This window comes from Ischnura elegans, chromosome 7, assembly GCF_921293095.1.
Source record: "Ischnura elegans chromosome 7, ioIscEleg1.1, whole genome shotgun sequence".
Taxonomy (NCBI): Eukaryota; Metazoa; Arthropoda; class Insecta; order Odonata; family Coenagrionidae; genus Ischnura; species Ischnura elegans.
In genome coordinates this window covers 65,676,502-65,690,591 of record NC_060252.1, presented here as the reverse complement: position 1 = coordinate 65,690,591, position 14,090 = coordinate 65,676,502, and the positions used below count along the sequence as shown (strand labels likewise).

The 14,090-nt window shown below is 39.2% G+C and overlaps 3 protein-coding genes across 5 annotated transcripts in view; 2 read left to right on the top strand and 1 right to left on the bottom strand.

Moving 5' to 3' along the window:
- Window positions 1–14,090, bottom strand: part of LOC124161995 — a 317,004-nt gene that overhangs the window by 202,967 nt on the left and 99,947 nt on the right. The window lies entirely within an intron of this gene.
- LOC124162990 overlaps window positions 1–14,090 on the top strand; it is a 171,588-nt gene that overhangs the window by 117,117 nt on the left and 40,381 nt on the right. The window lies entirely within an intron of this gene.
- LOC124161996 (isocitrate dehydrogenase [NAD] subunit gamma, mitochondrial-like) lies at window positions 3,661–5,136 on the top strand. Its single transcript, XM_046538307.1, has one exon. It carries the CDS (start codon window positions 3,788–3,790, stop codon window positions 4,967–4,969), a length of 1,182 nt encoding a protein of 393 aa, XP_046394263.1. The 5' UTR covers window positions 3,661–3,787; the 3' UTR covers window positions 4,970–5,136.

The window sequence follows — 14,090 nt, the reverse complement described above, 5'->3', positions numbered from 1 at the left end:
TACTTGTTGGGCCACTTAATTGTCTTTGTTACATTATTCAATTCGATCCTAAAATTTTAATGACAGTAATGCTACTGACAAATCAATATCCCACCTGTTACTATGAACAAAAATCGATAGAATCGGTATCGAGAATCGGGAATCGATTTGAAAGAGTCGAAATCGAAAAAAAAGTGGAATGGACTCATCCCTACTTTATACCCATACATGCCTGTGAGGCCGGCCAGCCTTCAGCATTTAATGAAATGGAGGAAGGAGCGCGTAATGGCGTATTCACTGTGTTTGCAATAAACCCACTGAACCGCTTCCCTTAGGCTTTCGCCGTCAAAACACCATGATAATGCCCCAAGGAGTAAAAGTTGCGTTATGAAATCGCCCGACGAGGGTATTTATATTCGTCCCGCTGACGCACGAAATATATAATCCCGTGGGAGCCCTATACGCGCGTTTCGCCCAGGTTAAGGCCGTACTTAAAGAGGTATTCATGAACGCACTCTATCAGTTACCGAGGGTATTGAGTTTTATGGTCAGTTGTTTTACTCTCGCAAAATTACTGCGGAACGAGAAAAGTTGGCTAGAAGCGACGCCCCGGAGTTTAATTTTGTGGATTTTATTTCCATGATTTTTTTCAGAGGTCGGGTTGTACTCTGGGTCAAAACAGTTTCCCAAAAACTAAATTGGCGCCACACACGCTCTTTTACGATATTAGATTTCTTCTATCGCTGTTTGTTATTCCAAGGTCTCGTCTATGAACATCGAAATGCGAACGCAGAAATGGGTTTATTCTAGAGGATTCTCAATTCCGCAGCTAATTTTGTTGTCACTCCGTACGCGTTTAAATCACACCTCAAATTCGCCAATCGCGGTCATCTATATCCAATTTTCACGAGGAAATATACGGCAGTGATACGTAGCTGAACCAATAAATCGTTTAAACCACACATTTAACGCATGCGAGACTATTTTCAACTAAAAAAGACCAATTCCACTACGGTCAATGGCGAAAGTCACACTGAAAGAATTACCGCTGCCTAGTGGCGCCGCCGAATAAAATGCGCGCGAAACGGCGAAAGATATAACGCTCAACATCTACCGCTTAGAGGGATAGAAGGGGCAAATATATAATTTCCGGACAATATCTGCTACATTAGATTCACAAGTATAACACGTACTCATGTATAACTAATGAGCAAATATGAGCATTGACGTAGGAACTTATGTTGCATCATCAAGGTTCGTTATTCGCTTTCACCTTCCGTAGTTAAGTTTATTATGTGGCAAATAGTGGCATGAAAATACGTTTTCTATGGTTATACGTAAACGAAGTATTAGTTTCCCAAAAGTATACCAAGTGCCAAACGTGAAAAATATTATTATATATTCGTAGAAACAAGGTGATGTATACCGCAATACTGTTCTTATTAGTTCAGTCAATTTTATAATTTATTTAACTTGGTGGTTATAAAGTGATAGTATTATTACATTTCCGCTGTGTTACTGTACATTTTTAAATGGCTTGTGTGAGTTCATCTCCCTTAATATCCATTGTAACGTAGATTCTTTGATCGAAGTGATCAGCAGACGATATTTGGGCGCCATGTTTTTGTAGAGTTGGTTCGGGTACCCTACATCAAGTAGGGCCCGTTTAGTTCCAAAAATGGCCATATGTAGGGCGAGATCGGTTTATGTAGGGGCTGATGACGTATCCAGGGTCGGTTGATCCTACAGGGTCGACTAAGAATACGGCCCATATCTGATTATAACCCTATTTCCAACCCCATTACATCTGGGCCCTGCGACCAACTCATGGGTGACTACGTATGATGAGTTTTCACTAACATCCACTACGAGCAATCTAATTTCTTTAACTACTCCAAAGCTGATAATTACAATTTCATACAATTGGATTACACAAGAAATTTTACCTTAAGAAGATTCGGTCAGAATGAGTTCTAACATCTTTGGAACATATATTTCCGATGCATTGCATTGGTACACTCCTTGTTACCGTAAAAAACATAACCGAATAAAAAAACATAACATCCCTGATTTAAAAAACACCATCCCCTAAGTTTTACTTCCCCTACAGCGAATAGAGTACAACTTGCGACTGATGTGTTGAATTTAGGAAAAAATACATACTTCTTATCCACTACGAAGACAAGTTCGCTGTTTAGTCAAGTTGGCTGAGCTAGATCAGGAGCATTCAACTCTAGACGATCAGAACTCAAGCATAACTCAGCAGTGAAATTTTCAGTAAAAATAGGTCGATGATGTAGGCGACGAAAGAAAAATCTACCCCAAAACATTTTGGAATTTCTCCAGGGCCTTTTGTGAGGACGAGATATGAGTTTCGGACGCCCCACACCTGTAAAAAAAGGGAGTGGACAGATGGTAGGAGGAGAGAAGAGATCAGCAGGTGGAAAAAGAGGGTTGGTGAATGTTCAGCCCCGAGGAAGATGCAGCCAAGAGGGTACAAGGGACCTCACCCTACAACTAGGATCCCAGGCCGTCTCGAGGTGGATCAGCCGGCAGGTGTAGAGGGGATGGCGGTCGAAGGAGACTCAGGGAGGGGTATGGTGGCATGAGATGGACATGCGGGCAGGGAGAAAAGGAACACTGCCAAATGCTGTCTCTAACTGGGATGCGGTAGCCCCCCGGGGGTGGGGGCTAGAAAGCGTACGTGGGACTCTCAAAAGAGGGCAGCAGTGAAGGTTAGATCCCACTTGGAGAATTTTTTATACCACTCCTCAAGAGATTTTTCTAAAAAAAAACCTCCCTGTTTTTTCCCCGAATAAGCCTCATGATCAATGAGAGCGCCAGGGGATCGAGATAAATCAAGAGGATACGAACCAGACGCAACCTTCCAGAAAAACCAAATGAGAATGCAAAACATGAAAACTCAAGTGGAAAAAGAGCGCTGGCGACCGAAATCCTTCACTTTAGTGGGTATATATTATCTATTCCCCACCGCGCAAGTAACAACATTCACGACATATTCTGAAATTCGTCTCACAAATGAATGCCAAGTAGTGAATTTACTCCAACGGTGACGAATTTTGTGTTTTATTTTTTTATTCGATAATAATTTGAGTTCATCCGACATGGAAACAAAATCATAGGGAAAACTATTTTAAAAAATAAATCACAATTAGTATCATAATACAAAAAGAACTCAAAACACTAACAGTACCTACAATTAATTACCAAAACAGTCCAGGCCAGCTGAATGCCACAAAACAATTTGCACAAATATTATTAATGTCCCTAACATAGAGTAGGGTATTAAATATGTTTTTAATTTTCAAAAGAAATAACTTCTTCAGTGAAAGGAAAGAGTGTTGTATATAAAAATTATGAGCAAATCCATAACCCTACTGTGATATTCGCGATGTGAAGTTCTAAAGTAAAATTTATAAAATTTAGAATAATGTATTGTATCACACATCTCAGAAATGCTAGAACACGATGGACGCGTTAATATTAAGAATAGTTATTACCAGTCTTCATTACACATACTTAATGCCTACAAATTAAGAACTTTTAGAACAAATACATAATTACACACGTATTTAATACAGGCTACTCGAATCTCTGTTTATTGATTTGTTTATAGAGCGAGGTAGTCGTGGTAACTCAATCAACAAATCGAAAAAAAGTCATCTATATTATCGTTTTAAATACGCATGTGAGTGCTACGTATCACTGCTGAGTACTCGTGCAGGCTCATATAAGTATACTAGTGAGTCAGTTAGTGAGAAATTGCTCTCTCGAGAATCTTCAAACGATGGCCATTCGTCTGCGTGAGAGTCTTTGGCCACTTTTGAAAACTTCTAAATGCTGGCCCACGTATTTCGTACGAAAGACATCCATGTCGGCGAAGAACAACTCACTTCACAAACATCCTTCAACCAAACGATCTGAAGCCATTCCGGCAGCCAAGTATGGAGGCCGCCATACCGCTACAATGCTACCTGGCGGAGGAATCGGTCCCGAGTTGATGACGCACGTAAAGGAGGTTTTCCGATTCGCCGGAGTTCCTGTGGACTTTGAAACCATCTCTATTGATCCCAGGAGTACAGGAAACGAAGAACTGGACGATGTTATCACTTCCATTCGAAGGAACGGAGTATGCATAAAAGGTAATATTGAAACAAAGAGCTTATCGACAGGAGTTCATTCCCGAAATGTAGTCCTGAGGAGTAGTCTGGACTTGTTCGTCAGCGTTTTGCACTGCAAGTCTTACCCTGGGGTGGTCTGTCGACATAAGGGGATTGACGTGGTGGTTATTCGGCAAAACACGGATGGAGAATACTCCATGCTGGAACACGAGAGCGTTCCTGGAGTGGTTGAGAGTCTGAAGATCATCACGACTGAGAATGCAGAGAGGGTGGCCAGATATGCCTTCGAGTACGCTAAGGATCACGGAAGGAGGAAGGTTACCACAGTCCACAAGGCAAACATCATGAAACTCTCGGATGGTCTCTTTCTGGAAACATCGAGGCGAGTTGCTAAAGATTACCCCGAAATTGATCACAATGACATGATCGTCGACAACTGCTCCATGCAACTGGTAATGAATCCTCACCAATTTGACGTTATGAACACGACAAATTTATACGGCGCCATCGTATCGAACATTCTCTGCGGTCTGGTAGGAGGCGCTGGATTGATTTCTGGAATCAACTACGGGGGCCATTCTGCTGTTTTCGAGCCAGGCACCAGGACCACTGCATCTCGCATAGCAGGTAAGAATATAGCTAATCCAGCTGCTATGCTCAATGCATCTGCTGATATGCTGAAGCACCTAGGATACAACCAACATGCTTCAAACATTAAGAAAGCCATCGAATTAACCATCAATGAGGACCGTATCCACACCCCTGATTTGGGAGGAACCTATTCGAGCGAAGAAGTCGTTCACAACGTTATGAGAAGGATTGAAAAGCTTAGTGGGGGAGGACATTGATACATACAGTAATATTTCTTCCTTGAATTAACGCAACTCTTTCAAAGCCTTGTTTCTATACCAACATGTTGAGGAAATAAAGTTGTTTGTATCCTGAATATGATGGTTGTATAACGTATATTCATGTCAGCATTTCGAGTAAAATAAATTGCAGTTAATTAAAATGATTTCCACCGTCGTTATGATACATTTAATGCATAAAAACCTGTAAGATTGACTTATTTCCAATTTATTTTTTCATTCCATGTATAAATAGCTTAATCGTATCCACTAATTGTGCGACTCAAGCGATAGAGCACTCAATTCTTGTCAAAGCTTCAGAGTGAAAATTTAATTACGATACTGAGACCATAAATTCAAGAATAATTTTAAACTAATCGTATGAAATTTTCTGATGTTTTAGTGTGTTTCATTAGTTCTTTATTAAAAATGCCTACATATTAATAGTTAATAATAGATTTTAAGATAAGAGAAGAGTGAAGCGGAAAAATTGAGGGGGTTGCAAAAGTTTCACAGAATAAAAAGGACATATAAGGGAAAAACAGTTGAATAACTGAACGAAGGCATCTCGTAATACATTTATTTCTAATAGTTGGTTGAGTCCAGAGTAAGGTATAAATAATCACAATTCTATAAATCTTCTGGATATTTTATTGTACTTCCTCCAACTCAATGGAAAGATTGGCGCATAAGCTAAGATTATTTATGACAGTCATATCATTTTTTTAATGAGAATGCGAAAATTGTTTATTCGTGCACATTGCATATTTCTTGCAAACATTAAAATATATTATTGAAATCTGGAAAATTAATCAGGGGTGGGGTACGGGGCTAAACACCCCTAGTCCCTCCGCCAACTAAGAGGTTGATTTAAGGAGGAACTACTACACAGATGTATTATCACGCTAAGGTAATAGTTCCGAAGGTATACGTATGAGGAGCATTGAATGAGAAAAGCAGGTGAATCATTATGGTATTCCAAATCAATAAGAGACTGAGCCGGAGAAAGCAGCAATGCACCTATGCCATAAAACAAACATTGAAAAAAAGCAGTAACTTAAAGGGAGAGAAGTTATAAGAAAAATATGGGGTAACACGGAAACAGCTAAGTCGATTAATATAGTCTAGAAAGCGAATAAATGGGTAGTAGGAATGGAATTATTATAAGTAACGAGAAAACGGTAAAAAGTAGCGGTAAGAGATCCCATTATTTAAGATACAAACTTCAAAACTAAGTCAAACATGAAGACATCAACAAGATACTCATTCGTCAAAGTAAGGACAGACTCTTAAAAGAATTAATTCGATTCCATTATAAATGTGGCGGAAATTACAGCATCTTCAAGGAAGGCCAGAAACACATGTTCGTGAAATTCTAGAGTCAAAGTCACAACTTCAAGCGTTACGAAACCATCCAAGCGATCAGGTATACCGCATTATTTATTCAAGATAAGACGTGGTATCCAAGGCAGAGAACTTTGAAAGACCGAGAAAAAGGAAGACGTAATACCTTCGGAGAGCCTTCAAAAGCCACTACCTCCACGAGCCCGAATATACCTAAGATGATGGAATTTTTTAAGATGCCTCGAAGATGGAGAGAAACGGCGACCCGGGTGGAATATCGGCCGTTATCCTTCCCCAAATTTCCAACCGCAAACCGAACTCCCTCGTAAGTGATATGGCATACGGAAACCGTTTTTCCCACTGGGAAACGGTCTCGTGCATGTAGTGAGCGGAGCCAAACAAATTTATTCATGAAACATCGTCCATGAGATTAGCGAACCTTTCCTAGACTCGCAACCGTCATCATAAGAATATTCTTCGGAAAACTATTACATCTAAAAAAATCAGAAAATACAGGATCAAATAAAGATTTTAAAAAATCCTTTGTAAATATCCACAGGCAAAATACATTGTACCCGAGATACTTTTCCGCAAAAGACTTTTGTACAAGAGTGTGACGACTTAGCGTCGAAACGCTTCGCACCAATAAAATATTTTGTGGAAACTTGCAAAGGTTATTTATCTTCATTCAGCATGACTTTTCACCAAGTGAAGACCGAATCTATCGATTTCATGCATAGGGTCTCTATGGATTGCTTTTTCACCTCTAGTCTTACTGAATTAAACATACAGTGCTTCCTTTCATAGAATTATTTTGGGAATATTATGGCAATATCATTATGAAGCTTACATTAAAGTTTAATCTAATATGCTATGTGAAAATTATATTACCGCTCCCATGTTCAAGTTAAAATATTATTATCTAAATTAAAATCTGGATTTGATGAATTTTCCAATACATAAATTTTATCGATAAAATGCCACCACAAAACAGAGTATAATACATTTTCATACGTCAGTACGAGCATTGAAGAGCTTCAAACGAGATAGGAGGGAATAAATTAGCACAATTTGGTACATGATGGAGCAATCTGAACAAGATAAGGTGCCGTAATTCAAGCCATATTTAGAGTTTTAGGACACGAGAAATTCATAATGGGTTAAATTATACATTATTCTGCGAATAATAAGTAAAAGGAAGAAATCTAGCTATAATTAAATGCATGGCAACTTACTTCAACTATTCACCCGAGTGTCAAAGAGCCGAAAATAATAACACATCAACAACCGTGTATTTCTTCTTGCGATAGAGCTATTCGTCTTTTAATTAATCCGCAGGCCCCGAGTCATTTAACTGCTCCAACATTAAACTTTTAGCCGAACTCAAAAGCTTGCAACCATACTTTCTCCTAAGGAAAACAAGCATTAAGTAATTGAATTTAGTGAAGTTGGGGTATAAAATTTGAGATTTGAAAAAACTCATGCATTTACATGATTAGAAAATTTCGTTGCGTTTGAAAATGATACCCAACTACTATACTGTGTATATGTACTACTGTACTATGTAGGTAGGTATTACTGAATACCTAACTTCAGTGTGTGCATGAACAGGTGTTTCAATAGCCTAAGGTATGGGTTTACACTAGTACATAACTGTGTAAGTAAAAATCATACTGTGAATATCAACAAGGAGTCGATTAGGTATAACTAATCCAGCCACATCAAAGAACTTTTCCCTACTGCGCACAGTACTTATTAATCTGAAAATTTCATAATCATACGGATCATTTCAATACATTCAGAAAAATAATTATGGAATCAAACTAATTTCAAACATATTCAAGAAAACATTATGTATCACATCTTACACTTGTTTGAGACTAGCCGGATTTTTTAACACACACACAATCTACTGCTTTCTGTTTATTACCTTTTTTATCAGTTTGTCATTTTCTTTCTTTCCAGGTAAGTTTTGCGGTACCTATGGATAATAATGAACCCCAAACCAATCGTAAGTGACTGATTCAAGTAAGTATCTATACAACTGTAGCTATAATGTAAAAACAAAGTAATGTGCGTAACAAGGATGATTCCTCGGCATATGATGACATTTTAGAAAGTGAGTTAAAGCTCAAACTTATTCCTATTCCTTCTATTGGCTTCTTTTCCCTGTTTATATTGGCTTCAAATTTTTAAGAGCGAAAAATAATTGTCTATTAGTTTCAGTTTTTAAATTTATAACATAAAACATAAATAAAAATTAATGCAATAAGAATGACAATCATCAAATGCTGTTTGTAAAAGTGAATTCAGATTAATTAAGGCAATACGTCAGCAAAGAGGAAACTCATATAATGTAATATACTAACTTTTAAGACATGAACTTATAATTTAGAACTAAGAATTGAAAAAGAGAGATGAAATACGTACGAATGGTGAAACCTTTGAATAAAATTCTAATAAGATTTAAAAAATCCCAGTTAGGATTTTTCTCCAATCATTTTTCAATAAAATGGAGTAATAGATGAAGCCATGCGTAGTAATCACCTCTAGATCGTCAAAAATACTAGGTGATACAATGGGTTTCCACTCACGGAAAAGTTGCAGCAAGCTTTATGGGCGAAGTGCACAGTGAAAGCGTCATTTCCGGGAATTTTATACCCGGAAACAGCGACCATGTCACCAGCGATTATCTCTCCAATGGAATCCGTTGAATGGGAAAATAGCGTCACCGGAGCATTTATTAAGGAAATTAACGACTTTCATCTTTGCCTACCCTTCTGACTTACTTCTTCGCCTCCCTAAAAGCCGGGAATTTCAGCCTGGAAATATAGCAACCGTGCGATCAGCAATAATTTCTCGAATGGAATCCCTTGAATTAGGAAAATAGCATCCGGAGCATTTATTGAAGTAAAAAAAAAATTGCCTTCGCCTCCCCTTCTGAATTGCTTCATCGCCTCCCTTCAGGCCTATCCCTAACTTATCCAATCCCTTAACTTGCCTATTAAAGAGTTCGGCCTAGGGATATTTCATTTGTTTCGATCAGTACGCTTCTTTTTACGATAGATTTCTTTTATACAGTAGTAGGTTTTTATTTACATTTAACAGCAGCAAATCTTACCGGCAAAAAACGTATAAAATTAAGAAAAAATCTAATAAACCAACCTCTTTGAATGGTGAACCGATGATGAATGACCCTCAATCTCACTTTCATACATATTTTTATATACGTTAACTTTTTTTCATGTTCTGAAGTTTATTTGTTGTCGGTTTTATATGCTTTTTTATTCTTTAGTGTTTTGGTTGAGTTGGCGCCTCGGAGATGGATATAAAAACAAAGGATTGTTGTATTGGTAGCCATATTGAGAAAAAAGGAATAAGAAAATAGTGTGAAGGGGTATTGAAGTTTTTATAACCACTTTGATAAGTTATGAAGACAATATGATTACACAACCATAGATACCACTCTGAGCACTCACACTCTTTACACCATTATAGCCAACCTGAAAAAGTAATAAGTCCTTTTGGTCCCTAGTTAGAACCCTTTCCCAAGTATGGGCAACTGACTGTGCTATATTTACTTTCACATGAATATTTGATGTTTATAAGGATAATGAATCGAAATATACTCAAGGAGTAGAGGGTTCATTAATTGATAGGCGATCACAACCTGGAGCCGACATTCAGATCAGACTCGATCCAAATTTTCCATTATGGTGGTCCACTCCGACGGACCCCAGCGATGGTGAGGAGGCGGAGGGTTGACGGGATTGGATCCGGAGGAAGAAGGGAAGAGGCGGTATTTGGGGTGGAAAGAGAGCGAGATAAATGATACGGCGAACGGTGACAGGCTGAGGAGACGAAATGATGAGCTGTAAGGGGAAAAGGGAATGGCGCCCTACGAGACCGTGTTATGCCCTCAAACGCTTCAAGAGCGAAAGGATTAATGGCCTAAATATTGTCGATAGACTCTCATCATTCGCAGCGGACATCTCCCCTCATCACACAATGTTATGGGTGATGAATTTCCCACTTTTGAGGCGTAAGGGACACATGAAAAACAATGAAGTCGAGCACTCTGACCCAAAATTGCAATATCATTTATAAAATTTGGTACAGTAGATACTAGACTAGACTTTTACATCAATATGACGTCGACATTATTTATCTGCATCCGCGTATGCTGCTGAATAATCCAAAACATAAGAGAGGACCAGGAGCTTCTTGCTATCTCTCACCTGAGGAAGCCAGCCGGATAGCTGGCGAAACTGTTAAGTAGTGGATTATTCAACAACATACGCGGACGCACCTCGAAAACATCGACGTCATCCATTCATCGCCACGGATACCGGAGAACGCACAATTTACATTGATGTTTTAGGTTTTCAATGATCATATACCGCTGTATATTCAAAAGCGACCGCCAAACACGTGAAGTCAAAAGAAAAAGGTTAGCACGATCCACTCAAAGAAGTAAATAATAGGTAAATAAATTTTATTGGCTCCAGGAAAATCCTTGGGAGCCCATATAATTACATAGACACAGAAACTGTACGGTTACTAGCAGTAAAAATTTCCCGGGTGGTGCACAGCGCAAGGTCCTTCATGTCTCCTTCCAAGGTCCTCTCTTATTTTGTGGACGAGATATGGAGGACCTTACCCGGTTCAAAACCTGAGAAATCTTTACGCCTATCGTTCGCCGGGCAAGTATCAAACATAACATGTAAGATTACTATATTTAAAAATAGTAAAACACTCGGTATGAATTTGGTAGGCAGGAAAACGAAGATAAAAAATGATTACGCCAATAAAGTATTTGCATACTTTTTGGAAGTACTTCTAAAAATCTTTGGATACTTGAGACACAAAATTTTGATCCTTACATTCGAGAGACTTATGGTTATTTTTTATCGGCTAATAAAGTCTATTAATATAACTGATAACTTCAGGCTTGACTTTATGAAATATTGGAATTGAAGGAGTAAAACTTTGTCAAGTTCACAGTGAACCAGTGAAAAAGTTTTAAACCTTTATTTCCAAGATCTATTAAATTCTTACTGCGCCGAAACATCGGTCTGCCATGTTTACTGAGGTTCGACGTCATCCTCCATAGTCGACGAGTTGTTGCTGTAGATGTAGTGTGACAGTGTGGTCTTGGCGTTCGGCCGCAGTTGCGAATATTTTTAGGGTGATTTCTGCTGCTGTATTAATAAACAACAAATTACATTTAAAAAAAAAACAAGAAATGCGTGACGTGGTCGAAATCCTATCTGAAATCGAAGATATTTCAATCTCGAAGATCTGCATCGTGAAGTGACCTTTTAATTCGGTTTCGCAAAAATAATAGGATGAGACTTCACTGCTTCTCAGGACAGCTCAACTTCCCTTCCAATCGCCTTATTTTTTCCTTCCACCATGGACAAATGAAAAGATGGTAGGCACCCTATGCTCACCCGTATCCTTCCCCGTAGTATTGATGAAAGGGTGGGGGGAATAGCGATTTTAAATGACAAATTTTTTTATCAAACGCATAATGCCTCAAAAATATTCTCTGCTGTGACCAATTTGCCCCAGTGCATACGCAAACAAACGAAAGGAGACCGCGATGGGAACATGATACGAGCGATATCAGCCATGCCTCATTAATTCGATGTCGGACGGAGAGGAGGATAAAATCCCCATTCCCGAGTTTACGCTCACGATTTTTTTTAATTCATATTTTTAATAATTTGTGGAAGCCTTTGAGGATTCGGTAACGGGAGAGCTCCGACCGACTACGGTGATACCTCAAGTCTACAAACAAGAGGGTGACACCCGATAGCCAGAGAAGCACAAGCGGTCTTACACGCCAAAGCAGTGCATTCGGTACTTGGGGCCGCTTATCGACATCTAAAAGCGTATTTAAGGGGAGCTCCGCTCACTGGGTCTAGACGATGAATCGTGAAATATCACTGCATTTAAATTTTTGGAAAAAAGACATGAAAAATCAAAGAAGAGCCTGGTAGTGCTTAGTACTCGCTCCATTCAAATCTTCTGTCTCCTCCGTATCTCATCTAGAAGCTCAAGACCGCCAGTTCTGATATTCCCGCTTCATTTCAAAATAAGGACGATTCCTTTTCATTCCACCTTTAAGTCCTACTCTCTTCCTCCCCTTCTCCACTCATCTGACATCATCACCTTTAACACGGTTTTCAACACGACATCGTCAGTTATTGCTCGCTCCATCTAGATTCTACAGGGTTATTACAAATGATTGAAGCGATTTCACCGCTGTACTATAACTTTATTATTTGAGATATTTTCACAAGACTTTGCACACACATACAAAAGCTCAAAAAGTTTTTTTTGGCATTTACAAATGTTCGATGTGTGCCCCATGAGTGATTCTGCAGACATCAAGCCGATGATCAAGTTCCTCCCACACTCGGCGCAGCATGTCCCTATCAATGAGTTCGAAAGCATCGTTGATGCGAGCTCGCAGTTCTGGCACATGCATACCATCGCCGAATGTAGTTAGCAGTTGGTGGATCTTTGTTGAACTTCGTCCTTAAGTGTCGTTGCACTGTTATGGCTGACTGATGTGAGTGCAATTCAAGCACGGCATACGCTTTCTCGGCTCCTGTCGCCATTTTGTCTCACTGCGCTCTCGAGCGCTCTGGCGGCAGAAATCTGAAGTGCGGCATCAGCCAAACAAAACTTTATGAGTTTTTCTACGTGTCTGTAGTGTGTCGTGACCATATGTCAATGAAAGAAGCTACAGTGAATTTATGAAATCGCTTCAATCATTTGTAATAACCCTGTAGTTTCCTCCGTATTTCATCTAGAAGCTCCCTCTCCTCATCCACCACGTCTAGCACTTCGTCGTCCCTCCTCCTCTCCATCCACTACACTTTTACTCTTCCATCCACTCCACTCTCCTCCACACCCACTTCCGGACACCCCCATTCTTTCCTCGTACTATATTCTCATCGCGTTCTCCTTTCGTTTCTATGCGTATTCACTGGGGTAAATTGGTCACACTTGAGAATATGTCAATTGATTATATATACCTCTGCAAAGAATCGCATTGAAGCAATCCACAAAGTCGTACAAAAGCAGAGGCACAGTGGACCTGGGTCCCCCTGTAGGTAACAAATTGTTAAGCTTCAAAGATGTCTAACGACTACCGCTTGGAGCAATAGCAGTAGGTACCTCCTATTCATCTACTAATTCTAAGTACTTCCTTATTTTCTTTATTGAACATTTAGTTCAAAGTAAAATGTCAGTGGGGTCCATATTTTTAAAATACTCAAACCTGACCTTACTTCCGAGAATATATTCAATATCCTCGGAATACTGCAACCCACAAGAACTTATGTGAGAGGGGTGTAAAAAAAATTAGGTTTCCAAAGAAGGCAATACAAAGTGAAGGAACGGAAAAAACTATTCCGCGTTAAGGTGCAAAGGTTTTCGAGAGATAATAATCGAAATTTATTATAAACTTACTGAGACGATTTTAAGTTCTCCTTCGTTTTCTTGTAAGAGAGAAGAAAATATCGACGAAATACAGCAATAAAATGGTTATGGAAACCAGGAGGGTATTCCAATGTGGGGTGCAGCTTTCAGAAAACAGGGAATCATAACGATTAACACTGCGCTGCACAATACAGGATAAGAGGACTGAAGGCGTCGGTTATGACCGTAAATATGGCGAAATGTAACACTGACATAGGATGCAGGAATATGGGATGATGTTGCAGATCGGATAATCCGTCAGCGGACATTTCTAATGTCTTTC